The sequence below is a fragment of the Corvus moneduloides genome, chromosome 5, assembly GCF_009650955.1.
Source record: "Corvus moneduloides isolate bCorMon1 chromosome 5, bCorMon1.pri, whole genome shotgun sequence".
Classification (NCBI taxonomy): Eukaryota; Metazoa; Chordata; class Aves; order Passeriformes; family Corvidae; genus Corvus; species Corvus moneduloides.
The window spans coordinates 110,349-138,312 of record NC_045480.1 but is presented as its reverse complement, the minus strand read 5'-3'; the positions used below and the strand labels follow the sequence as shown (position 1 = coordinate 138,312).

The window sequence follows — 27,964 nt, the reverse complement described above, 5'->3', positions numbered from 1 at the left end:
GGCCGAGCTGTGGCTGCCCTGCCCCGCTGCTGCTTCGAGCTTTCGCTACGCTGTAGCCCTGCTCGCCCTGCCTGCTTGGGCCTCCGTGGGGTTCTCCCATCTGGATACATCTCGCCTGCCACCCGGGATTTGCGTTCGTCCCTGCCGCTCCAGCCTGCCGTTCCAGCCTGCCGTTCCAGCCTGCCGTTCCAGCCTCCTGTTCCCGAGAGTCCGGGATCGGCTGCCCAGGGGTTTGTGAAGCCTTTGTTCCATCCCTTCCCGGGATCCCAGGGCACCGGTGCCGCGTGTTTCCCGAGCTCGCTCCGGAGCGCCCCCTGCAGCCGCGGGGGAACCATCGCACCTGCCCTGCTCACCGGGAGCCGCCAGCGCCCCTGCCGGCTGTGAGCGGAACTGCACCCGAGGGGAAAGGGCCCGGCAGCCGAGAAGGCTGGGACTGGGTTTGTGTTTGCTGTTACTGCCAGAGTTGTTGTTGTTTTGTTTGACTGGTTATATACATATATATATATATAGTAAAGAACTGTTATTCCTATTTCCCACATCTTCGCCTAAAGGCCCTTGATTTCAAAATATAATAACTTAGAGGGAAAAGGGGTTATATCTGCCACTTCAAGGGGGGGGCTTCTGCCTTCCTTAGCAGACACCTGTCTTTCAAAACCGAGACAATTATTTAAGAGAAACACCGACCATCCCCAGTCCGCACCCTTAGACCCTGCAAGGAAAAGTTCATTCCTGCCTTAAAATTGCTTAAAGAAAGAAATGATACTTCACTATACCCTATGACAGAGCACTAGGAGAACCACTTATGTGGAATCCTCCAGAGCAGAAACCCATAACCCACTTCCCAGAGTGCTTCTCTCTGGCACACTCCAACACGGCCGCATTGTCCACGCCTGGACGTCGTGGGAAGCCTTTCAAGGTGTTGATGCAACTTGGGTAATCTGCCAGGCTCTTTTCCTCTTGGATGTATTTTTGTTCCAGGCTCAAAGCCATTCTCTGCCCTGCTGTGGGGCTGAGGAACACACACAGGTATAGCACAGGTATAACACCGAGGGCAATCTTGGTGTCAGCCCACATTTCAGATATTTAACACAATAAATACCAACCTCCAGGTCAAAGGAGGAAATTCCAGCTGAATGCTTCCCAGATCTAACCACAGATGCATCAATGCATCATAAGGTCAGTAACTTCCTCTCATCTCCTGTGCTTTAAATTAATCTGTCAGAGGTAATTTAGAGCACAAGGAATAAGAAGTGAAGCAACCATGGAGATAAATTCCTCTTAGACATATGAAAACATCCAAAGGTACCAGGCACTGGACAACAGCTTTCAGGAACCATTTTGTTCTTATGCTAAAATTATCTGTGCAAATGTACAAATAAAAATTCATCATTTCATGACAAAAAAGCTAAAAATATGTCTGCATGATATTCCCTAGGAAATTTTAAAACTCCCACATCCAATTACAGAGCCCCTCCAAATATCCCAAGTATCTGGACCACAATAGGCGGTCTGACCAGGGGAGGTCCCCATAGCCCAGATCATGTCAAAGCCCTGTTACACCTGAACACACAGAGCTGAAACCCCAAAAAGCAAACATGATTCCCAAAGCAGAGGGAAAAATGATACCCAGCTCTCAGGAGTGTGACTGCCCGAGATGAGCTCTGGGAAGAAGGTGAGCTGTCACAGTAGTCCGCAATAGGGACAAGCAAGAGCGGGTTGAAGACCTAACTTGTTTTTCCCCTTCATCCCACCTCCAGGAACAGTTGCATTCCTGCCTGCCAAGAGCTCTGCAGTACTATTTTGAGCTTTTTGCATCTCATTATTTAATTTATTTATTAAAGCGTGATAGGGGAAAAGGGAGACAAAACTTGCCCAAAGCATTTGAGTTTTATTTCGATTAAGACAGGCTGTTCAAACTGGCTCAGAGTCACAGGATGGTTCCACTAATTACAATCCCTAGTTTAGAAAGAGTGGAAGCAATTCTTGGTTAGGTCCTACGGCTGCCGAACTCTTCACTTAGGGGTGAGTTTCTCGTCTCAGCAAGTTTAACAAGCAGAGTTTAAAGCACACGGCAATTCCCAAACCATGAAATGGCACTTCCCAGGAAATTAGTCGATTTAAAATTGGGGTGTAAAATGAAAGCCCCTTTACTGCTCTCCATTAGTTAAATATTACAGGTCAGAAAGCAGCAGCTGGCACAGATACAGCACAAGCACTGCCCCCAGTTAAAGGAAGGCTAATGGGAGTAAGAGAATCACAGAATCGTTGGGATTGGAAAAGACCTCCAGGATCACCAAGTCCAACCTGTGACCCTCTCCCCCCCCTCCCCCACCTACCTTGTCAAACAGCCCAGAGCACTGAGTGCCACATCCAGTCATTCCTTGGACACCTCCAGGGATGGAGACTCCACCACCTCCCTGGGCAGCCCCTTCCAATGCCTGACAACCCTTTCCGTGGAGAAATTCCTGCTGATGTCCACCCTGAGCCTGCCCTGGCCCAGCCTGAGGCCGTTCCCTCTCCTCCTGTCCCTGTTCCCTGCCAGCAGAGCCCGACCCCCCCGGCTGCCCCCTCCTGTCAGGGACTTGTGCAGAGCCACAAGGTCCCCCCTGAGCCTCCTTTGCTCCAGCCTGAGCCCCTTTCCAGCTCCCTCAGGAATTCTCCAGCCCCTTCCCAGCCCCGTTCCCTTCCCTGGACAGCTCCAGCCCCTCAGGGTCTCTCCAGAGCTGCCCCCAGCACTGGAGGTGCCCCAGCAGTGCCAGCACAGGGATGGGCACTGCCCTGGCCCTGCTGCCACTCCAGTGCTGGGACAGCCCAGGGGCCACTGGCCTCTTGCCCACCTGGGCACCCCGGGGCTCATGTCCAGCTGCTGTCACCAGCACCCCCAGGGCCTTCTCCAGCCCCTCTGCCACCTGGAGTGCTCCACAAGGTTGCTGCAACTCAAGTGCAGGACTCAGCCCCGGGCCTTGTTGACCCTCAACTTGGTGGTCTCAGCCCATCAATCCAGCCTGCCCAGAGCCCTCTGTAGAAGTTCCTGCTCTCCAGCAGACACTTCCACAGAATTTTGTGTCATCTGCAAACTCACTAAGGGTGCACTCAATCTCCTCATCCAGATCATCAATAAAATATTAAATAGGACTGGGCCAATACTGAGCTAATACCTGTTGGTATCAGCTCAGCTAACCCTAACCCAAACCCTCTAAAGCAAGGAGGACAAGCAGCATTTAGACATTTGCCATCAACTCCATCAAAAATTACATGATCCCTCCCCCCCCAAATAACTGTCTGGTATTTCAGAGGCAGAAAAGGCAAGAACTGATGAATACTGAATGCTCATTTTTAAGATCGGGACCATTAATTTTGAAGTTTAGCTCAAGTCACCATTTTCTATGTGTGGGCAACAGCTTTAAGGCTGAATCCAAAAGTGTTTCATGGACAGCAAACACAGAAAAGCCTTGAAAGCTGACAGGACTTTACAGCCAAAGACAATTATAAACTCACCCACAGGACCTTTCACAACACCCCCTTTAACATCAGAGGGAAACAGGAAAGTCTTGCACAGTCCATACTAAATTTGCTGCTGCTTTGGAACCCAAATAAATTTGCATGACACATTTGCTATCTCAGTGAGACACAGGATTTCGTGGTGTTAATGTTTGTTCCACAGTGACTAGTAAGCAATTCCCTCATGGACAAAAGCAGTGGCTGATGCATTTATTAGGAGTTTGGTCCAAGCTGTCTCTCGCCTGTGATCCTCACTGCTCCATACTGAACCAAAAAGCAGACATTTTCCCAGGGCTCTCGATCCTCTTTTCTCTGGAGACAAAATTATTTCTACATGAGCAGCACTGTGACTTGTCAATAAGCACAGGCTGCTCTGCCAGACGAGCCTGGAGACTCCCAGACCGCATCTAGCCACTAATTTGCTGCAGAGCACTTTGCATCCTGCCCATCCCAGTCATATTCCCACAATTCCCTAACACAGGGACATGAGCAAGAGGAAGATTTTATGAGGCTCAGTGTAGTGAAGCATTACATAAAAATTACGTGTTAATGCAAAACTTTTGCAAGGTTACTAACAATATCACTTGAGAACTGCATTAAAAACAATCATTTTTTAACCCCAGAAACAAATCAAAAATCATTTATGTAAATAAATATGGGGGAAGGGGGGGGGACGAAGATTAATTTGCCTTACTGAAATTTTACATAAAAACTTTAACATCACTTTTGCATAGGTTCCACCATTCCACACCAAAAATACAACTTCCCACATTAAGTATTATCTGAATTTTCAAAATCATTGAAAGATGCAATGGTTGAAATTAGAGTTTCAGTCCTCTAAGTACATGAACTTTATCACATGAACAGTGAATACACATCACACAAGCCGCCAAAACCGGGAGAACACAATTTCCAGCAGAAAGATGGAAACATAAAACCTTGTGCTTCAAACAAAAAAAAAAAAAATCCCAACACTGTAAGGAATGAAAAAAAATTGACTTCCTGCAAATTAGTTTTATATATAGAAGAACACCTGAGAAGCCTTGCGAGGCTCCCAAAGGGTCATGATTGTCAGGATTCCTCAGCCAGTGGGTTTGGGGTGAACTGCAGCTCCGGATGGAAAGCAGAGAGGGAGACACCCCCCCACCCTGCCCTGCTGTCAGCAGCTCCCCACGAGAAGTGGTAACATACACACATTATTTTGCTCTAATTGATTCCACTTCAGTTAGACTGATGTTCTATATTAAGAGTGTGACAAGCCTTTATATATCTAGTTAAAGTTTTATATTAAAGTATTTTTTCCATTTGAGGAAAAGCTGACATGGTGACAACTAAGAAATAAAGTATCCACCTGCTCCCAGCGAGCTGGAGAACAACGTGTAACAAAAAATAATAACAAAAAAATATTTCTAAAACAACTTAATAGTTTTTAAAGGGAAGATGGCACGACAAAACGTTCTACAATTACTGACTCCCAGTTTCTAATCTGCATATATGTCACTGGGTTGCAGAGGGAGAGATGTAGAGGATCATGGAATGACTGGTGCTGGAGTGAATCATCAACACCTCTGGATTAAACATGAGTACTTGTTCCATTTCAAAAATTACCTTCGGTAATTGAAATAGTAATTTCAGTTTAGCACCCATAAAGCACTGTGGAATGAACAGTTCTTAGACTGGTAAGAAACAGCTGCAGGCCAAGAGCACTTGCTGATTAACAGACATAAAAAACTTAGAGAGAAATGACAGCCAGAACCCCTAAAAATAAAACCAGAAAAATCCTCTTTGCAAACACATGATTAAAAGGAAACCAACTGCTCAGAGGGTGATGATACTACCCAGGAGATGCTCCTACGAGTGCTTTGAACCACAGTATCATTTTTCCTCCTTCTCCTCTCTACCTTTTTCCTTCGTCTTCCCAAATGCATCATGCTGACAAATAACTATTCAAAGAACCAATTACTGTTTCTTGGTCTTTCTTTTTTATATAACTTCATCTTAACAGGCTTTTTCTGTAAGTCGCCCATGAGTGTGATGCCACCTCAGCCTCATTCTGTCTCTTCATTCCCCCTGCTCTGCCCAGATGATGGTGTGATCTCTGTACCCAGGCTCCACAATGACATAATCAGTGATGTGAGCAGTGAACATATCTTCACTTTACCCAGGTCATGAATGAAAATACTAAATATCAGGTTCCAGCTCCAACTTCCTACCCTCTCCCTTTCTTTCACAGTATGAGAAATATTCACCAATAAAGTTGAAAGAGGACAAAGTCATTGAAGCAAAACTATACATTAATATAAACACGTCAGCTGAGTCAGGTGCATCTCACTGAGGAGACACACCTCCCCCTAAAATGCACAAACTTTTTTATACCCTTCCCTGGCTGGCAGGGGTCCCTGCCCCTTTCCCACTGGCTGGGTACTCAGGAACTTAACATTCTTTCTGACCACCTACTGCACTCAAACCAACACCTCCCTTGCCCTTTCCTTCCCCTTCCTCGTAACAAGCCTTGGTTATCTCCCCTCTCCCCTCCCGCCACTCCTGAGGCCTGGCCTTGTGCTAGCTACATCTTTGCCTCTGTGATGTAAGTATACAATCCTATGCCTGACACAATGGCTAAAGCAAAACATTATTTTCTCATTATTTTCTCCCTCACAAGCCACCCTCTTTTTATTTATCACCTTTTTGCTGAAACCCCTGGTTTGGTTATCTGTCTGGCCAGTGTGGGCTGGTGCCTGTTGGCAGAGCAGTTATATTCAAATGTAACAGTTACACTCCAGTCCCGTTATTTTGCAAACTCGGGCTTGTGCTGAGCTAGGCTTATTCCAAAGTTTTAGGTCTTTGTTTCCTGCTGAGGCCCATAGCTTTGCTCTAGCTTGTGCAAAGTAAGATGTCAGTCTTCTTCTGGTCTTTTCTGATCTTGCCTCCTTAGGACCATGATCTCCTGGGTATCCTATTCTTTCTCTAGCAGCTGCTAGGTTTGGATTCACTGGCATTCTGACCATCTCCATTCCTACTACTACATTAGCAATTAACCTGATAAAACAGGGAATAAGACAAGGTATAAGCAATAATCCAGCAAAGGCACATAATAGAAAGAAGCCCATCTTTTCCCACCAGGTTTTCCCAAATAAGTTATCCCATCACTGAGAATCCCACATTGTATTCCATTTCTGTATTAGCACATGAGCATGGTTGAGCCTATGTTCCTAAATTTTGGACAATCCAGCAGCTTTGTGTTTCACCAGGGAGCCTTTCCTGACATTTTGTAGGTTTATCAGAATAGCATGCCATATTGAGCCAGAGATGATGGGTGAAACCCCTGTAACTTTTTCCAGCAGCTTTCCAGGTTCTATAGCATTTAATGCCAGTTAGCTAAAATAGAAGGTTTACTAGGACTAAAATTATAATCCAGGCAGTAAAATTTAAATTATTAATTTTCAGGACAGATTATCTTTGAAGAGTTAATTTTAGAGGGCTACTTCTCTGTATCACAGCCCAGTCCCTGGGAAGTGACTCCACTGATCCTTTAATTCAGGTTGCATGTGACCACCCTCTGTCTGTGGTGTGAACTGCTGTCTCAATTGTCAAGTGTATTTGAAAAGGACCTCCCCATGTCAGCGTCAAGGAGTCATTTTTCCAAGATTTTATCAATACCCAATCTCCCAGTTTTACCTGATGGATGTAAATGTCCAGGAGTGAAGTTTGGGGCAGCAACCCCTTTCTTCTAAGATCTGCAAAAGAGAGCATTATTGCCTGCAAATAATTTTTAAGATACAGGCCATTTGTTTCAGGAACTGGCAACCCTTCCTCCCTTCCCAGATAAGGTAATCCAAACAACATTTCACAAGGAGACACTCCCATAAGTTTTCTTGGAGCAGTTCTAATTCTTAGTGTTTCTAAAGGTAAACACTTGGTCCATGGCAGTTTAGTTTCAATGATTAATTTAGTAATATGGGTTTTAAGTGTAGCATTCATCCTTTCGATACATCCCAAACTTTGGGGATACCAACGAGTGTGGAAGTTCCAATTTGTATCTAAAGCCACACACACAGTCTGTAAGGTTTTTGACATGAAGTGAGTCCCTGTATTAGAGTCTATCCTCTCAATTACTCCATATCTGTTCTGACAGAGTTTTAGGCACATTAGAGGTGGTAGCACTTGCAGTGGGAAAAGCCCCTACCCTGTGGGTAAGATCATTGACTATTACCAGTAGGTATCTCCATCACTGTACTGAACAATCTACATGTATGCTCTGGAAAGGTCTAAGAGCCAAGGTTCTTCCCCCACTAGGGGTTTTACTCATCACTTTCTTATTCATCTTTTGACAAATCAAGCACTGTTCAGTCATTTGTTTGGCTACTGTGTAAACTCCCACACAGCAGTAAGTTCTTAAAAATTTATCATATAGTGCTTGAGTTCCCCTGTGTGTTCCTTGTTGTAGTTTAATTAATATTTCTCTAGTAATGGCCTTGTTCAATATTTGCCTCCCATGTGGTAATAGCCACCTGCCTTTCTGAGTCTTTACACCTCCCATCTTCTGTAAGAATTCCTCTTCCACCTTAGTAAACAGCAGGATTTTTATACTCTTTACTTTGCTGCTAGGTGTTAGAGCAAGCATTTTGGTTTCTTTTTCTATGGTGGCTTCCTTAACCAACTGATTTCCCCTTATTTCCAGAGTCCCTCCTTTGCTGTAGTTCATGTCATGGGACATCAGAATCTCCTCAGGCAGATCAAGAGCTTCCACAACTTCTTAGAGTAGCCACTCATGTACTAATTCCTTTCCTCTAGAGGAAATTAATCCACGCTCCTTCCAGATTTTCCCAAAAGTATGTATTATCCTAAAAGCATATTTGGAATCTATATAAATTGTTCCTTTCTCTCCTCTCTGTAGCTCCAAGGCTTGCTTCAATGCATGTAATTCACATGTCTGGGCCGACCAGTTGTTGGGCAATCTTCCTTTCTTCAGTAAACTACTCCGCTCACCATCCACAACAGCGTAACCATTATAACACTTCCCATTTATACATCTTGATGACCCACTGATAAAGATTCTCTTTCCATTGACTAAGGGGATTTCCCATAAATCTTCTCTAACTTCTTCTTTATATCAGGCCAGCCTTTGGTGACAAAGTTCATCTTTAATGATTTCTGACCAATATAACTCTCAGGATCAACTCCTGAGTATTGCTGCATGTTCTTTTTAAGCCTCTGTAACCACGCAATAGGTGACCCATCTTTTTGCTGCTTATTTTCAAAGGCTTTCTCAAAATTCTGCTCCTTTGGCACCACTTCCTTTATTCCTCTGATTACTAGCCTCTTGCAATCAGACATACTATTTCTCCCTTCAATTGTATTTTGGTCCCACTTAGGTCTTACTATGGGAAACTTCTGCTCACCAGGTACTCTTCCCTAGACATTAGGTGGGTCTTCTCTCTCCCAAATTCTTATTCCTTCAGTCCATATAATTTGCCCTTCCTCTGCTGTGAATAAGGTCCCCAAAATAGAATGCATTTCATCCCAGGTATAGATTTTTGGACCCAGAAATCCGTCTAATTGTTCTGCCAATCCTAAAGGGTCGTATAGCATCTTACTCGCTTCTTTTTTAAATTCTCAAATTTTAGCACTCATCAGTGGTGCATTAACAAACCCTAACCCCCCTTGTGCTCCACACATAAGCACTTCTCGCAAGGGAAACATCTGTGTTGCTGTACTAGCAATGGGGGTCATATCTGAAGAGGGAAACAGAAAGTTTTGAATATCCCTTTCAAATTGCTCTAACTCAGTGGTCTGAGTTCTGCGCATCGTTTGAATCGAAGGAGCCATCTCATTTCCTCCCTCATTGTGATCAGTCCCACCCTGCTCATCAGCCCCTCCTTCTAAAGCTGTGGCATTCAGTTCTCCCTCTGGTGCACAGGAAGCGGGCAAATTATCTAAAGGGTCTCATTTTCCCCTTTTGCTCTCCTCCTTACTCTCCTTAAAATTCCTAGCCACAAAGAGAGACCAGCTCCCTTTCCAACAGGAAGCATGATCACTTTTGTCTTGATCAGAAGGTCTCTTGGTGTTTATACTGATTTAAAGCCTGACAGATCCAATTCTCTGATGACCCATATTTCAGCCAATATAATGGGTCAGATCTAATAGGTTCCTTAGTCCACTCGAACATACAGTACTGTATCATTTTCTTTTTATCATTTCCCTGGGTGCAAGACATACCCTCCGGGCCCCAGTCCCTGAGCATTCTCCCCAAAGGACTGTCGGGAGGTGTGCTTGGAGTGAAGTCTTTCAGCTTCTCTCCCCTCTTTCAATTCTTCTTACTAGGCCTATTCCCCATCTCTTAAAATCCCACAGAACACCTTTCGTCACGACCCATCTCGCTTCGTCCCTTCGCCCACCGCTCTCCTCGCAGAGGGACAGAACTGCGGTTAGAAGGACTGCACAATCACTTTGCAGATAAATCTGCATCTCAGCCACACATACTCAGTCCTGCTATTCCCAGACACTCAAATAGTACTTAACAGTCACTTTTCTTACCTGGGTTCTGTGCACAGGTATTATCGGCTGCCACACATATACTCTAGTCTTTTCTCACATCTCTTCCCCCATTTGCTTTGGGAGTCCTCCATCTGAGCCTCACCTGCAGCCCTCATGAAGCACGACAATGGGTCAGGGGCTGCTGAAATCAGCAGGCCACGTCTTCCCCTATTCCCATTATCCCGCTCCGCAGAGTCAGAGGTCAAGTCTCCCAGACAATTCCCCAAATTGTGAGAAATATTCACCAATAAAGTTGAAAGAGGACAAAGTCATTGAAGCAAAACTATACATTAATATAAACACGTCAGCTGAGTCAGGTGCATCTCACTGAGGAGACACACCTCCCCCTAAAATGCACAAACTTTTTTATACCCTTCCCTGGCTGGTGGGGGTCCCTGTCCCCTTTCCCACTGGCTGGGTACTCAGGAACTTACATTCTTTCTGACCACCTACTGCACTCAAACCAACACCTCCCTTGCCCTCCCCTTCCTCTCCCTCGTAACAAGCATCGGTTATCTCCCCTTTTCCTCCCTGCCACGCTCCCTCCTGAGGCCTGGCCTTGTGCTAGCTACATCTTTGCCTACGTGACATTAAGTATACATTCTTATGCCTGAAACAAAACATTATTTTATCTCTCACAATAGAATCATGAAATGGTTTGGGTTGGAAAAGACCTTAAAGCCCATCCAATTTCAACCCCCTGCCATGGGCAGGGACATCTTCCACTAGACTAGGTGGCTCCAAGCTCCATCCAACCTGAGCTTGGACACTTCCAGGGATGGGGCAGCCACAGCTTCTCTGGGCAACCTGTACCACCTCACCACCCGCATCATAAAAAGCTTCTTCCTTATATCTAATCTAAATCAACATTGTCTCTGTTTGAAGCCATTCCCCCTTGTCCTGTCTCTCCAAGTCCTTGTCCAAAGTCTCCTCACATCTTGTTGGCTCCCTTCAGTTACTAGAAGACCAAAATCAGGTCACTCCAGAACCTTGTCTTCTCCAGACTGAACAATCCCAAATGTCTCAGCCTGTCCTCATAGCAGAGCTGTTCCATCCCTCTGATCATCTTGGTGCCTCCTCTGGACTCGCTCCAACAATTCCATGTCCTTCCTGTGCTGAGGGCCCAGAGCTGGAGGCAGCTCTGCAGGTGAGGTCTCACCTGAGCGGGGCATAGGGGCAGAATCCCCTCCCTTGACCCCTCTTTTAACCCTCATCCTCCTGTTTAACACCTCACCAGCTGCTCCCCTTCCATACCTATAATATGAGAAGGAGCCTGAGTAATTCTATATCCATAGAAACAACAGAATGGAAGATAAACTCTCCAGATTTCCTGACTACCACATCTGAGGTGAAAAGTTCTTCATAGGTCATGCAGCGCAGTCCAGCTTTGGGTGGTGCCATTGAATCAAAGAGGCTTCCAAAGCCCAGATTGCAGTTATTTATCTCTTACAGGTGCCTTCATTCTAAATGATGTTCATAAAACATCCAACACACATATATATTGTATTTTAAACAGTATCCCTTACAAATGGCAAATCTATCTAGAAATTTCTGTCTATGTACTTTTTATTCTTCTCTTTAACGCAGTCTTAAAATTGATCTCAGGGTCAGACTGATGGGTCTGAAGATAGCAGATCATCTTTCCCTCAATTTTTTTAATCACTATTCCACAAACTGAAGACTCAACTAATGTTACTTTCTATTACTAGCTCTTCACCTTCTTCACCCTATTTCTAAAACTGCTCTTAAAAGATTATCATACACCTGCTCAAGGGTAAAATTCTATTCTAATTAGATGAAGAAAAGGTTTTAAAAGTGAATTAAGGATTTAGAGGATACAATAAAACTTCTGAAAATCTAATCAAAGCATTAAGATTAAAAGAGTAGCAATGAAAAATGCAGAGAATCTCATTTGAACCAGTGAAGGTGAATGCCATCCGTATATAAATAATCAGGACAACGTACAACATGGACTGTTTTAGGGGCAGCACACTCCAAACGCTATGACTAGGAGTCCTACATACTCCCTCTGCGCACGTAAGTAACACGATATATACACATGGTGTCCCATGTTCTCACTTCCAGCACTTGGGATGAGCTCTGCAGTTTAACAGTCAGCTTGGGAAAGGACTCACCATTCTCCAAAAACTTGGTGTGGAAACAGTTCTCTAAAAGCATATTCAGGTTGGCAGGTAAGACTCTGATGGTGCCCAGTCTCTGTCTGCAGGGGCTGCAAAGTACCTCCTTGTACCCAATCAGCTCAGCACCACAGCTGTTATCACTTCATCAATCAGTCCTGTAATTCTATCCTGTATTAGTTCACTTGGAGAGGAACTGTGCTACACCCTTCTGAACTGAAACTTCAACGAAAACATAGCAAACAAGTCAAGTCAAGATACAAACCACGACTGTGGAAAAAAAACAAAACCCAAAAAAAAACCCCAAACCAGACCAAGTGATGCACAGCAATCTCCCTTCCCCATTTTCAATCCTGTTGTAATTTGCTGCCACTAGTTTGCTATGGATATCACCAGGAAGCAAGGACAGCAGGGAAGATTGCTGTACTAGTCTTGGCTTTATTTCCACATGGAATCACACAATATCCTGAGCTGGAAGGGACCAACAAGGACCACTGAGTCCAGCTTCTGGCTCTGCACAGGACACCCCAACAATCCCACCCATGTGCTTGAGCGCATTGCCCAAATGCTCCTGGAGCTCTGGCAGCCTTGGGACCATGATCATTCCCTGGGGAGCCTGTCCAGTGTCTGACCACCCTCTGGGGGAAGAACCTTCTCCTGATATCCACCTAACCCTCCCCGACACAGCTCCAGCCGTTCCCTTGGGTCCTATCACTCGTCACAGAGAGTAGAGATCGGAGCTGCCCCTCGGGAGGAGCTGCAGTTAGTTCACAATGAGCTCTGACCTCAGTCTCCCCTTCTCTCCTGCAGGAATATTTCTGAAGATGACCTGGAATAAGACTGCATGTGGCATATTGCCACCATTTACGTTTAGTTCAGTGCCCATTTAGAACAGACACGTCCTGTGCAGTCTGTGGATCAGATTCCTCAAAAGGCAGCTCATAACATTTTATTTACATTTTTAGATCCTAAGTGGGATTTAATTTCAAAATCCAACACCTGAAAAGTTTGCATTCAGTTTACTCTACATGTCAGGAAATATCTCGAACAGTACCACCACCAGCAATGTTTTAAGATATTTTACTGTATAATCAGTAAGACCTTTGCTACCAAGATCAGGATGAGATGAGACATAATACACTTCATATTACATATATCAAAATTACTTTGTACAACTATGTACACTGCTGACCTGTCCTCTTTTCTCCTTAGCTCCATTACTTAAATAGAATACTATATATTAAGGAACATAAGTGACATGCACAATAATTACTTTGACTCCACATCTCAGTAATCGTAGAGCTTTACCTACACTACAAATGTTTTACACATACTAGGTACAGAAGTAGCTGCCAAAAGAAAAACAACCCAAAAAGAAAATTTAGAAACTTACCATTCCTGCTATTTTCACTCACCACAGAAGTTACAGCAACACACAACTCACTGGGGCCAAAATTTTCAAGGGTTTGTTTTTAAAGACCTAATAATGAACATATACAACTCATAAAAAAAGCTTATAAAAAGACTCAAAGTCATCAGAGGAGAACCTCTGTTGAAATGCAAGTCAGTCATGGTAGAGAGAGAGAAAAATATGTGCATGTGTACATATTTTACCCCATTAAAATTATAGCTATCTGGCTTTGGTTTTCTCGGAGAACTTAAAAACTTCCCACAATGCTTTCTGACCTCAAAATGAATGTTTTTTCTTCTTCAGATATGACAGTTACCACAGAGATCATCCATAGTGGTTTATCCCCTCCAGCATCGATGGGTAGTGGCCTTCATCCACCTACTTTCATATTTTCAGTGTGAATTTGCTCCTTCTGGTCACATCAGTCAAAAAATCATTATGTTACAAGACACTAAGGAAACATCAATTTCAGTTGTATCTATAGAATCCTGTTAATCTCCCTAAACCTGAACAGAAAGATTTCCTTCAGTGAATGACGGAAATTGACTTATTTATTGAACTCACTACAAAAAATCAAGACAGCCTTAATGCCCAGAGAGCCCTGTAAAGACTAGCCATGAAGGGCTCTGCTACAAAAAAAACCCAAAACTATAAATCAATACAAAATGTATGAAAAATTCAAGTGCAAACAAAAATCAGTAGACACATGCATGGTTGTCTCCTACAGAATTTCTTCTTCAAATCCACAGGTAAAAGCAGGAACCCTATGGAGACAGGCTGAGAGAGTTGGGGTTGGTTCAGCCTTGAGAAAGCTCCATAACGGAATTCCAGCACCATCCAGAACCTAAAATGGCTCCAAGAGAGCTAGAGAGAGACCTGGGACAAGGACATGGAATGACAGGACAAGGCAGAATGGCTTCCCACTGCCAGAATGAAGGGTTAGATGGGATATCGGGAAGAAATTCTTCCCTGGGAGGGTGGGCAGGCCCTGGCACAGGGTGCCCAGAGCAGCTGTGGCTGCCCCATCCCTGGAAGTGTCCAAGGCCAGGCTGAATGGGGCTTGGAGAAACCTGGTCTAGTGGAATGTGTCCCTGCCTATGGCAAAGGGGAGAACAGGATGGGCTTTAAGGTCCCTTCCAACCCAAACCAGTCTGTGTTTCCATGAACTAGGCATATGAAGTTACATCAACCTACAAGAAAAAGGGAAAGACCTCCCTCCATGTTCCCTGGGAGAATCTCCAGCCCAGCCAGAGTGCCCGATCTCACTGGCACTGGTGAACCTCATGTAAAACCTGTCTTACCACGGGTCACTGCTTGAGGAGGCCAAGTCTACAACATAGAGTGAGTCACCATACCTTCATGTCTGCACTCATGTTTCAATCCTACCTGCCCTGGGATACTGGAAAATCAGTGGGATTTAGACAGTGGGAATATAGCAAAGGATGTCTCCTCCAGCACCATATCCTATCTAATGCACACACATCTTGCACTTGCAAGCAAGCAAAGCTCAGGCACAGAAGCCACTCTGATGCCTCAACCAGCTTTGATTTGATAACCAGTTTTCACATTATGACTTTTTGTCTTTCAATACCACATGACAAATTCCCCTAAGTGCTGAATAGAGAAATTAAGATCCCATTTAAACTCCATCACTTTTAACACACAATATCCTTTTTCATCAGCCTCAGTGAAGATGATTTAGGCATATTTATAGCAACCTTCACCACATTTCTTCTGTAGGGCAGTATTATTCTCAGAATAGACAATTGAATACCAGTTACCATGCAAAACTGCCATTAAAATACGCTTTCAAACCTCCAAATTCCTATGTAAACAGAGTCATCATCAGAACATCTTTAAAACATATAAATAATTTGATACTGATATTAATTGATAAGGAAGCTGAACCAAGGGGATTAGATGATGAACTGTACTTCCATTTGATTCCCGAAGTCTGTGGTCATCTGTTCTCAAGGGAACAGTACAGTTAGAGGCTATAAAGTAATTTCAGCTTTTCCAGCTGGATCACACATTCCTGTTTCTACCAGAAATCCAAATCCCCATCCTCTCAAACATCAAACTTGTGTAGAAATTGTTATTGTACCATTCACATAAGGGAATTCTGCTGGTACTGACATTTGCCTGCTGTCCCAGAAATTCTCATCAGCTCAGGTACTGAGAAAAGCTGGAAATGATCCAGGAATTCCTGGTTTAACATGCTTTCAGTAGCTCAGAGTTTTCCTTGGGCTCACCACATAAATTCAGATAAAACAAGTTAACAGACTATCAGCAGCATCCACAAGAAAATTAAAATTCCAGCAATATTAGCATGGATGTTTCAGAAAAAATGTGCATAGGCAGGAAGTCAAGTCCTGGTTTTGACTTTGAACCACATCAACACCTCCTCAAAATGATTCATCCTCCAGAAGTTGAACAAGGGTATACTTAAACACCCATTACTATTCCCAAAATGAAAACCAGTGACTTTAAAGAGTCCCTGAAACCTGTGCTTGTGAGAAACACACCAACCGACCCAAATTTACAGAGCTGCCTGTTATGTGTTTCAGTGTAATAAATCAAGCCCTTAACAAAAGTGCACTAACACACTGTCAAACAAGCAGGCAGCAACTATAAATAAACGCAGATGGAAATAGTGTATCTTGAACAACAATAAATTTCAACTTTTTCAACAAAACTAAAAGCAACTCGCCCTACAATTCTGCCTGTTCCTGATGTCCCCTTGAAAAAAATTAAAATCACCAGTGACTTCAAAACTAATTATTTCCCACTATAATATTTAGAATGCAATACTTTGTTTCCAGTAAGCCAGCAACTTCGATGTATGCTCACAATTTGGATACAGTAGTATACTTTCTTCTAGCAGCACAAAAATCCTTAATAGGAAATAATGCTGGAGGTTTCCCTGTTTGTGGGGTTTTTTTTTTTCTTGTTGCACTGGCCTGTCCAGTCAGCACTTCAGTTCCACACTACTCTGCAACTCGGGTCTTGCAAAGGCTGGAAATCTTTGTGGCATCACCTCTGCTGATTTCACAATCAAAAGCATGATCAAAGCATGTAGCAGGCAGACACTAGAGATCTAAGCTCTGAAATCACTATAAAATTCAAGTGACACTCTCCACTCTGGATTAATGGGAGATTGACTGTGTAAATTAATCATTAAACAGCCAGGTGCACAACTCCAGCAGGAAACATGCTGCACATTGCTGCAAGAAACCTTCACAAAGCCACCTTGAAAAGTTTATTTTAGAGGAACTCAAACACATTTTTGATCGTAACAAGCAACGAAATCTAAAAGCTGTGCTCAGGGTAAACCTGAATCATAGATTTTCCCTAGATAGGGCACTTACATTCAAAATATCTGGGAGCAGTGCCATGACACCAACATGTGGAAAATGACCAGACTGTGGAAGGAAAGTGGTTATGACACAAGCACAAAGAAACTGAGGGGAAAAAAACACTAAACCCACTCAATACACAGCTAATCCACTGCAGGAGTAATTTTTTTCATTGCAATGACTGAAAACCAGCAGAGATGAAAACTAAACAGCTTTTAATCACAAAGTAATTGAAGACATGGTTAGTCCTTCCCTTTAACATGAAATAATATTAAACCCAACCTAAATTTTCTGAATGTAAAAATAGCTCTCACTTTCTGTATTTGAGTTTATAAAAGGAGTTTACAAAAAACGCTAATTCATCTGTGCCAAGCTTCTTATCCTTTGAGTAGACAAGCACCACCTTGGAGATGGGTATTAAATTTTCAAGCAATACAAACACTAATAAGAAAGTCTTCCAAAGAGTGTTTTCCTAGCACAGCTTTCCTTATTTTGTTTCCTTTCAGCCTACAGAAACTAGCAGGAAAAAAAATGAAGGCTTCTGAACATCAGGAAACAGAGGGCAAAGACAAATAATAGAAAATCTGGGATTTTCACAGCTGTATTTGTACATCCTGCCTAAGTCTCCAGGTAAAGCTGAGCAGCACTATCTAATGGTAAAGGTCATTATGGATAATTTTCACCCCAAAGAGGATGCGTAACACCCTGTACCTACAAGAAGCAACAACCCCCTATTTAAATTTTTGCGACACGCACCGAGCACACCTGAGATGAGTTTGTGTACAGCAATGTTTTTACTTCTGCAGCTCTGAGCCCAGCAGGCATGGCAGGGAATAAAAGGTACTTTACACATCAGAGAGCCCTTGGTTGGAATGCCCAGACCACCCCTGTCAGCATGGTGTCCCCTAAACCAGCTTAATTCCATTTCTGCATTTTCAGGGAACTGAAAATTCTGAATCTGGTGATACTGCAGGAAACTTGTTTTACCAAATAAAGCCATAACCAGGACCAGGAATGTTATCCAGATCCTGGGGTATCCAAGAAGTACTTCGCACCATCTGCTCTGGAGATCAGCTACCCCTCTTTAGCAGGAATATTGCTCAGTTTGTTTAAATTCTTCTTCATCATGCAAGATGCACTAAGATGCTTATTATCAGCCCAAAACACAGAGTCCATTTTCTTTAAATTATTCTTCAAATCCCCCACTATGCCAATGTCCCAAATTTAGGTTATCAGATTGCTACAGGAAGCTTGTTCTGTGTGCAATTAAGGGCTCTTAACAACCCCTATGATGTCACAACTCTGCAATAAGGACAGAGCCCTTACATTCTGAATATCCCAAGCATTTCACATTCCTCAAGTCCAAACTGTGCCCAGAATTATCTGTATGCAGCACACATCCACCAAAACCTTGGCAAGCAACCTGCCTCTCCATCAAATAAATATTTATTTTAAGCAAAGGGAGGAAAAGTGACAGTCTCAAGTAGATCTAAAGGAACTTCTGCGAGGATCAGCCATAAACAAAGCAAGGGAACAAAAGCAGGAAACAAAAAGCAAACATCATTACTGCTTCAGTGTTTCAGTGACTAAATGAGTATTTCATTCAAAGCCGTGCACAAAAGCAAACTATCATCTCTGTTCACTGCTGTAAAATTGATTACCAAATATTCCAGCCCTACTTCCAAGATGCTGCAGAGGTTTAACAGGCAGATGTGAGCACGTGGCTGTGCAAGAACAAAGCACTGGCATAAAATTGCTGTGGTCCTTACGGTGAATTCCAGTTTGGAGCAACTCCCTCCTCCCCCAAAACTACTTCACTTACAAAATCACATCATTCTCAACCCCATCTTCTGCCTGTTTTACTCTGGTTTTTTCCTGTGCTTTAGAAGATGTGATTTAAAAGCTCCTACTTGCTGGGAATATTTTGAGTGCAGGAAAAAAAGCAAAGCTCCACCTGATCAAGAAGGTAATTCCAAGTGCTGCGCTTAGAACTTCAATTTGGAAAAAAATTCTTCAAGGAAACTGTTCAAGAAAAGACCACCCAAGGGTATCCTAAATTAATACAGTAAGACAACAGCTTGGTCAGCAACAGCATTATCTAAATATAGGATTTTCAGCACGGATTTCATAGACAGGAAGCTGAGGGTTTGAAATTCGATTGCTCACAAAAGCTTCAGAGGAACAAGCCAGGAAAGTAAAATCCAACACATGTGTTCCAAATATTATTTAAATTTATCAGGACACAGGATAAAAGGATTGCTAGTCCTTGATTTTTTTTAATTAAAGAAAGTAACAAGTTTCTGTAAAAACAGTGCTAATCTCAGTCATTTTTTGGTATTTCAATGTAAGTTATTTACATTAAATGTAAATTGATGAAGATGTTAACGAACACCTGGTTGGTCCTGAGCTTATTTTATTAGTTGCCAAGAGAGGCTGTGGCTGCCCCATTCCTGGAAGTGTTCAAGATCAGGTTGGACAGGGTTTGGAGCAACCTGGTCTAGTGGAAGGTGTCCCTGCCCATGGCAGAGGGTTAGAATGAGAAGAACTTTAAGGTTCCTTCCAACCCAAACCATTCTGTGATTATTTTGCATCCATAACAAAAAGAACAACTGAGACTGAAATACTGGAAAAATCTAGAGTAGTGTCAGACAACTGCTAAGGGACTCAGGTATTCCCTGATACTTACAGAAACAGAGAAATGAGACAGAAATGGTGACTGCTGCAGATAAGGAAGTGTTTGTAAGTCTAAGTCAGTGATATGTCCCTGGATTTGGCAGGCAGAGGAATGTTATCCTTTATCTGTTCTGTTCCAGGAGGTCTCAATGCTCAGATGTGCTCAGCAGGAAGACAGGAACAGGACAGGACTTACTCCTCTCTCTCACAGGTTAAAACCATGACGTGTTCAATAATTCCAACAACTAAAGCTCCAATAGGGAAGGCACTGGATGTGTGTGAAGCAGAGCTGTTTCATCTGACTGCTCTGAATTTTCCACTACTGCCTCCTTACTATAAAGCAGACTGAAAATAAGCAGTGAGCTTATTGCAAACATTAACAAAACCTCCCACAAGTCAAATATTTATGCTGGTCATTTAGTGCACAGCAAAACCTGCAGAACAACTCCGATATTTCAAAAATACTGAATTATTTCACAGATGAAGTTTTGTTCTTAAAACAGCCCTAGCAAAATATCAGATCATCCAATAAAACAGTGAGAGAAGCAATAACACAGAATTCAGATTAAATATTAGCCAATAGTTTCTCAATGAACAGATCATTTAAACAGAATCATGGAATGGTTTGGGTGGGAAAGGACCTTAAAGACCGTCTAGTTCCACACCCCTGATATGGGCAGGGACACCTTCCACTAGACCAGGTTGCTCCAAGCCACAAAACATATAATATTTATATATCTTATATACACATATGGATAGACAGAAATATAGATACGCATGCATTAAGATAACCACACATACCTTCAAGAACTAAATAAAAGCCTGTATTTGTTCTTTTTTCTCAGCGTATTCATTAAAATTGATGATGTTTAAGTATTTCCTACTTGAATAGCTTATTCTTTTTTATCAGTGCACAGTGTTTGAGCAAGCCTTTCATTAAGCAGTATGGAAGAGAAAATCATTTTAAAGCACAATATCCTAATGAAAAGGGAGAAACAGAATGGGGATCAGGCACAAATGCAGCCCCCAGATCTAATTTCAGCACTTAAACTGATTTGATTCAAATTGTCAACATCCTTGGATCTGTTAAGCAGCTTCCTGACCTTCCTAAATCGTTAAACTGCCTCAGGTAGCTTTTAAAAGACAATTGCTTGTATATAAGCTTTTGACCAAAAGTTCCTATTACTTTAACGAAGAGAATTGTGATAGTTCTTTTCCAGCTCACAACTCTTCAGGTTGGGATTTATACAAATCTAGAGATGAAATTCTTCTTCACTGTAATATTATTTGACCAAAGACACTCTATAACCACCAAGTCCTTCATAACATTTAATCAGCAACACATAACTCCTCCCATTATATTAATGAAAAGGGAGTTTAAAGGACACACGCTAACCCTTTTTTTTACTCTCCAACTGTCAGGTTGCATGGTTAAGTCCTGCTTAGCATTTGCCATCTTCTACCACAAAAAAAGTATTACCATGAAAGGAACACCAGTGCCTTTACATACAAAATCCATATTCCTGGAATCATTTGGTATTTTATTGCATAGTCAAAATATTATTTTCAGCTACAGTCATACATCAAACTGCCCATCAGTGAGCCTACACACACAGTCCACATACACTGACTGTTCAAGAAGTCAATCATTATCCTGAATTTGTTAATCCAACCCTTTACAATCTCAGGACAATAAATCTATGTGAACCAGAGGTCATTTCTTATCCTGTGCTTTATCCACCTTGTCTGGTGAGGAGCAGCTGAGGGAGCTGGGGGGGATCAGCCTGGAAAAACAGAGGCTCAGGGGGTTAGAATGAGAAGAGCTCGTTCTCACTCCCTCACTCTCTAAAACTCCCTGACAGGAGGGTGCAGCCAGGGGGAGTCAGGCTCTACTCCGAGAGAACAAGGGACAGAACCAAGAGGAAATGGCCTCAAGTTGCACCTGTGGCAGGGGATTAGACTGGATATTGGGGAAAATTTCTTCATGGAAATGTTGGTCAGGCACTGGAACAGGCTGCCCAGGAAAGTGGCTGAGTTCCCATCCCTGAAGTGTTCAAAAAACATGTGGATGTGGTTAACAGTAGTCTTGGCAGTGCTGGGGGGGCGGTTGGACTCGATGATCTTAGAGGGCTTTTCCAACCTTAATTCCATCTGCTAATTAGGCAGCTGGCTGACACAACTCAATTTAGGCAGGACAAGAGGTTGTGTCACCGAGCTGCAGATAGTGCTTTGAAGAAGCTGTTAACCAAGTGTGCAGAATCGTTTTGATTGTACAATACTCAATGCTGCCAATTTCACTCTCAAGTTTGGAGCTCCCAAGCTCCCACTGCTCCAAATGTTAACTCAGGATGCTGCTGCAGATCTGTGACTGGAGAACTTCTCATCCCTCCCAGCAGTAGCTCCTCTCCTGCCCATATCATGGCAGCTCGAAGCCCACAGCAGCCTCCAGCCAGCCAAGAGCCCACTGAAGGTTTGTACTGAAATAGAAGACAAGCACATCAGGCACATTCTGTGTTTTCTATTTCAGCTTCCATTAACACCAAGGTGTTTATCTTTGAACAACTAAAGTGGCTGGTTCCACATCTTAAAAAAAAGTCACCTGAAGTCCTTCCTAAATCAGCCTTCTACCTCTAAAGAGCACCACTGATCTGGGGTATGTCACTTAAACATCTAACTGCAGTCTAAAACAGACCCAAAACTTTTTCTCAGGGGAAAAAAGGAAACAGAGTATTAGCAGACTGCAACTCGATGCTACAATGTTCATCCTTCACTGTGAACACAAGATGTGAGAGAGTACTAGGTTAGTGAAGCACAAGGTGTATCTTTACAATGTGAATGAAAATAGTCAAGGCCACAAATATAGTCATCATATACATCAAGATAGTATGATTAACATGCCAAATTTAATTACATCTCTCAGTCTAGCAGATAAGCACATGGAATATGCCACACTTAGAAAACAATTTTCACCTGCTCTTCTACTTCCCATTTGTACCTACAGTGCCTAACAACACATCAAGTCCTTTAAAGCCAAACCCTTGACAATCGTGAACCAAAAAAAACCTCCTGCAGAGCCATTTCTGACAGGACACAGAGCAAACTCAAGGCATGTGAAAGAAGACACATGATTGCAAAGCTCTGAACATTGCTCGCCTGCACTTCTCAGAGCTCCGAGTTTAAAAACATTACTAGAAACTTCAACTCCTTAATAAAATAATAAACAGAAAAATCATCTATAAAGAAAACATGTACTATATTTTCAGGCAAAATTTTAGACTAGAATTATATGTGAGAAAGAAACAAGAAGTTTTATCAAAACAGGTAAGAGGATTAAAAATTGAGGTTCTATTAGCAGTGAATATATATCAATTCTTTTTTTCACCGGGCATCACCATTTGGAAAAGAAGCTTCTCAAATCCAGTCCCCTTAAAACGACAAAAAACCTAAGTTTCTCTAAGAAAGTAACAAGTATGAGGCTATTCCGTAAAGCTCTCTCCCAGCTAAAAGAAAATGACAGTGGCAAGAAGACATGAAAAAGGCAGGTTTGGACTTCCAGGGCTTGCCTAACCTGAAATTGTTTCTATACAAAACCCCTTGCAAACTGTCTGCAACACACACCCATCTACAGACTGTCAATAAACAGGAATAAAAAAAATTGAAGTATTTTTCTTCCGTGACTTTAGGTCATACAGACAGTTATCCTTCTCCCACATCCATAGGGAATGTCATCGAAGAGTGCTTGGCGCTTTCAGTAGCTCCCCAAGAAAGCAGTCACTGCCTAGGATAATCATCCTTTTCTCATTTCCTTCTTTTCCAGGAATCAGCCCTTCCCAGGGAATTCACCTAATGCATGCAGACACACACACACTGGCTCTCTCACTGCAACAGCTGACGAATCCAAGGCAGGTAACCATCTTACAGAAACCCCTGCCATAACAGAGAAGCCAGGGAGCAGCCTATTCCCAAGAAGATTTCCATTTTCTCATCCTGTGGGATAGACTTCAGACACACAACCCAACCAAGAAACCCAACACTAAAAGAACTGGCCCCAGCACTGCAGAAATCCACTTTCCATCATCATATAGCCCAAAAATCAGTGTCCTGTGCAGACACCCCTCATTCCCACATGCACACGTTTGCACGTGGCCTGGACCAGCGCAGAGCCAGGGGGGCTCCATCCCCCTGCCCAGAGCCTCCCCCTTTAGCCTTTTTTCCCTCAAAAAAAATTACTCTGAAGCAGCAGGACTCTGCCAATGCCATGTGTCCCATTCAATCCCCTCCCACTGCCCAGTCTTGTCTCCCCACAAGCCCAGGAGCTTCTTTCCACCAGGCTGCGATTCCCACTGTCCTTCAACAAGAGCCAGCAGCATTAAAGCTCCAAAAGATGAGCCTCACAAATATCACCTACTCCCATAAGGATACTGCTTCTCTCCCCTTCACACACCTCTCCTGAAATAACCTTTAACCAAAACCAGCACCTGCTGATCTGCCAAGAGGAACGTCCTTAACCCCCCAAACACCTCTAGAGTCTCCACCCAGCCCTAACACCCACTTGCACACCCTTCCCCTCCAACCTGTTCTCAGTCTGATCTACTCCCATCTCCACATTAGTCCTTCTCCCCACCCAGGAATTGGTCCCACACCCACGCTGTCCTCCTCTGTCCACTTGCTCCTCACTGCTCTCACCTGCTTCCACCTCCAGCCATACCCACACACAAAGCCTGCCCCCATTCACCCATCATCCTTAGACTTCCATCTACACAGTCCCCAAACCTAACCCTGCTGCCAAAAAAATATCCCCCCCTACCCACTCCCCTCCAGCCTTACTTTCTGTCCAGACCTACTAAAACCCAACATTTTCCTGGCTCAGCAATCCATCACATCCAGACCCCCACTGATCCAGTGCCCTACAACCACATCCCTGCTCCTACACAGCCCCTGAGAGTCACAACTCATCACCAGTGACCCCTCTGCAACCCCAGGCAACCAATACCAAAAATTCAACCCCCTCAGAGGTGCCTTTCTGCATTACAAATATCCTGTACTCACCAACTGGGGCACTCAACACCCACATCCCATTGCTCCCAGACCTCCCCCAGGAAGCCCCAACCACTCACCTCCTCTGTGGACCTCCAGATCTAGCCTTCTACACTGTCACCCCATCACCCCATACTGCCGTCACCTCTCAAGCCTGTCTCCGCACATCCACCTCTCCCTCTGCATCCAAATTCCTTCTGTCTCCCTGCATGGCTCCTGCCTACCCCTTTACATCCACATCCCACCTCACACTCTCATTGCCCTCACTCAGCCAGGGCCCCAGCCCCTATTGTCCCCTCAACACACTCCTATCCTGCTCTAACACCTGCATCCTTACCTTTATCATCACTTGGACCTGTCTCTCATCTTTATCATCACCTGAGTGTCCCTCACCGTCCCCTTGACCTGCCACTCACCTTTACTGTCACCTTTACCTGCCGCTCACCTTTAACCTCACCTGGTCCCGCCCCTCGCCTTTACTGTCACCCGGCCCTTTCCCTCGCACCACGACCCTCCTGCCCTCACTCATCCCTGGACCCCCCGCAGCCTCCCACCCCCTCTGAGTGCCCAAACCTGCTTCTCGTACCCACCTCCCTAATTCCCTCAAGTGCTCCTTTGGGCAATCTGGCCCGGGCCACCGACCCATTCCTGTGTCCCCTCCTTTCTCCCTTGCCCCGTCCCTCACCCCCAGCCCTGCTGTGGCTGCCATACACTCCGCTCCATACCCAAACCAGTCAGACCCCCATACTGCGAGCCAACTCCTCACTCCAAACCAGCCCCTTACCTTTGAGCTACCCTTTCATCCCCGTACCCCAAACGTAACCCCTCACTCCTGAACCAGCCCCGAACACCGAACCAACCCCTTACCCAAACCGGCCCCTCAACCCCCATCCACAGCGACCCCACGCGTCCCCGCACTCCGTCCCCCACCCCAGGACAAGCCCCCGCCCCCCCGGGTCTCACCTGAAGCGCCCCCCGCAGTGCTGGCACTGGTCGCCCACCCAGCCAGGCTGGCACTCGCACTGCCCGGTGCCCGGCTGGCACCGCCCGCCGTTGGCGCACGGCTTGTCGCATTCCTTGGACACCGCCACCTCCTCGGCGGCGGCGGCGGCGGCGGGGCCCAACACCAACAGCAGCAGCAGCGCCAGCAGCGGCGGCGGTGCCGGTGACCTCCCGCCCCGCCTGCCCGGTCCCCGCCGCGCCATCTGCGGCCGCTGCCGGGTCGGAGCGGGGCGGGCGGGGGGCGGCGGCACAACGCGGACCATCGGCCGCCGCGAGGCCTCCGCCGATCCCGCTACGGTGGCCGCGAGTGGGGGGAGAACCGGGGGGCGGGGCTAGTGACGTCACCCCCGCGGCCATGGCGGCGGGGAGGGGGCGGATCAGGGGATCACAGAGTCACAGGATGGTTCCACTAATTACAATCCCTAGTTTAGAAAGAGTGGAAGCAATTCTTGGTTAGGTCCTACGGCTGCCGAACTCTTCACTTAGGGGTGAGTTTCTCGTCTCAGCAAGTTTAACAAGCAGAGTTTAAAGCACACGGCAATTCCCAAACCATGAAATGGCACTTCCCAGGAAATTAGTCGATTTAAAATTGGGGTGTAAAATGATAAGCCCCTTTACTGCTCTCCATTAGTTAAATATTACAGGTCAGAAAGCAGCAGCTGGCACAGATACAGCACAAGCACTGCCCCCAGTTAAAGGAAGGCTAATGGGAGTAAGAGAATCACAGAATCGTTGGGATTGGAAAAGACCTCCAGGATCACCAAGTCCAACCTGTGACCCTCTCCCCCCCCCTCCCCCACCTACCTTGTCAAACAGCCCAGAGCACTGAGTGCCACATCCAGTCATTCCTTGGACACCTCCAGGGATGGAGACTCCACCACCTCCCTGGGCAGCCCCTTCCAATGCCTGACAACCCTTTCCGTGGAGAAATTCCTGCTGATGTCCACCCTGAGCCTGCCCTGGCCCAGCCTGAGGCCGTTCCCTCTCCTCCTGTCCCTGTTCCCTGCCAGCAGAGCCCGACCCCCCCGGCTGCCCCCTCCTGTCAGGGACTTGTGCAGAGCCACAAGGTCCCCCCTGAGCCTCCTTTGCTCCAGCCTGAGCCCCTTTCCAGCTCCCTCAGCCGCTCCTGGGGCTCCAGAGCCTTCCTCAACTCTGTTCCCTTCCCTGGACACGCTCCAGCCCCTTAATGTTTGTCTTGAATTGCGGGGCTCAGGACTGCCCCCAGCACTGGAGGTGCCGCAGCAGTGCCGGCGCAGGGGCAGGCACTGCCCTGGGACGGAGCAGCCCTGTGCTGGGCTCCACTGCCCCCCATGGACTGCGGAAAGGGCTTGGCTGGGGGTCTGTCCCACCAGCATCCTGGGGATGTCGCCATTCCACAGGTGAGCCCAAAAAGGTCCCCTCAGAGGTGGGGTTGTGTCCCCCCTACCTCGGGAATGCTCCCCGATCACCCCACACACTGTGGGCCTGAGGCGTGGGGAGACGCTGAGGCTGAAGGGGAGGGAAAAGGAAATGTTCAAGGTGAGGCTGAATGGGGCTCTGAACAACCTAGGAAGCAATATGGGAAGAGATTTTTCCGTGTGAGGGTTTAAGGCCCTGGCACAGGTTGCCCAGAGAAGCTGCAGTTGCCCCATCTCTGGGAGTGTCCAAGGCTGGGTTGGACAGGACTTGGAGCATCCTGGTCTAGTGGAAGGTGTCCCTACCTGTGGCAGGGGGTGGAATGAGATCAGCTTTAAGGTCCCTTCCAACTCAAACCACTCTGTGATTTTATGATTCTAATTGTGTAAGCAAAAAAAAGAGGATCTGAAAAAAAGGATACCGTCCTACCCTGGAAAACAAGCTAATGATCTCCAAGGATTTCTGGGTCTTAATTTCTAACAGCAAAGACCTCAGCAAGGAAGAATAAAGAATTTAAAAGTCATCCTCTTCTGAATTTGTGAGCAAAGCAGCAAACTCTGCTGGACACACAGCAAGGATGTCCTTTGCAGCACGAAGGGTGACAATTTCAGACCTTTCATTTTCAACAGAGTAAAAAAGGTGTGAGAAAGTTGACAGTGTTTGGAGTTTTTGGGTAACTGTTACCTTTGGTCTGTCTCCAGCAATATGATTGTGTTTGGACTTACAGAAATAGTTTTGAGTGAGGAAAGATTCAACAGCTGAGAATTTATTACTAAAAGAAATAAAAGGGAAAAAGATCCTATTCACATTTTTCCCTCTAAAAGGGCCACCATGGTTTAGGTGCAGCAATGCAAAGACAGCAGACTAGGTGGAAATAGCCAATTCACCACATTTCAATAATTCATTTGTGTTTA

General features: G+C 45.0%; 1 protein-coding gene across 3 annotated transcripts in view; it reads right to left on the bottom strand.

Moving 5' to 3' along the window:
• ATRN (attractin) overlaps positions 1-25,933 on the bottom strand; it is a 154,573-nt gene extending 128,640 nt beyond the window's left edge. The window contains exons 1-2 of one of the 3 annotated variants that reach the window (XM_032110583.1): positions 25,617-25,831; positions 7,180-7,238 (exon numbers count right to left, since the gene is read on the bottom strand). In XM_032110583.1, coding sequence (XP_031966474.1) covers positions 7,180-7,238; positions 25,617-25,727 — 170 coding nt within the window. In that variant the 5' untranslated portion in view covers positions 25,728-25,831. Of the gene's footprint in view, positions 1-7,179; positions 7,239-25,616 lie in introns of all 3 variants that reach the window. The other 2 variants (XM_032110584.1, XM_032110582.1) reach the window with 2 other exon arrangements.
• Positions 25,934-27,964: the final 2,031 nt, after the last annotated feature.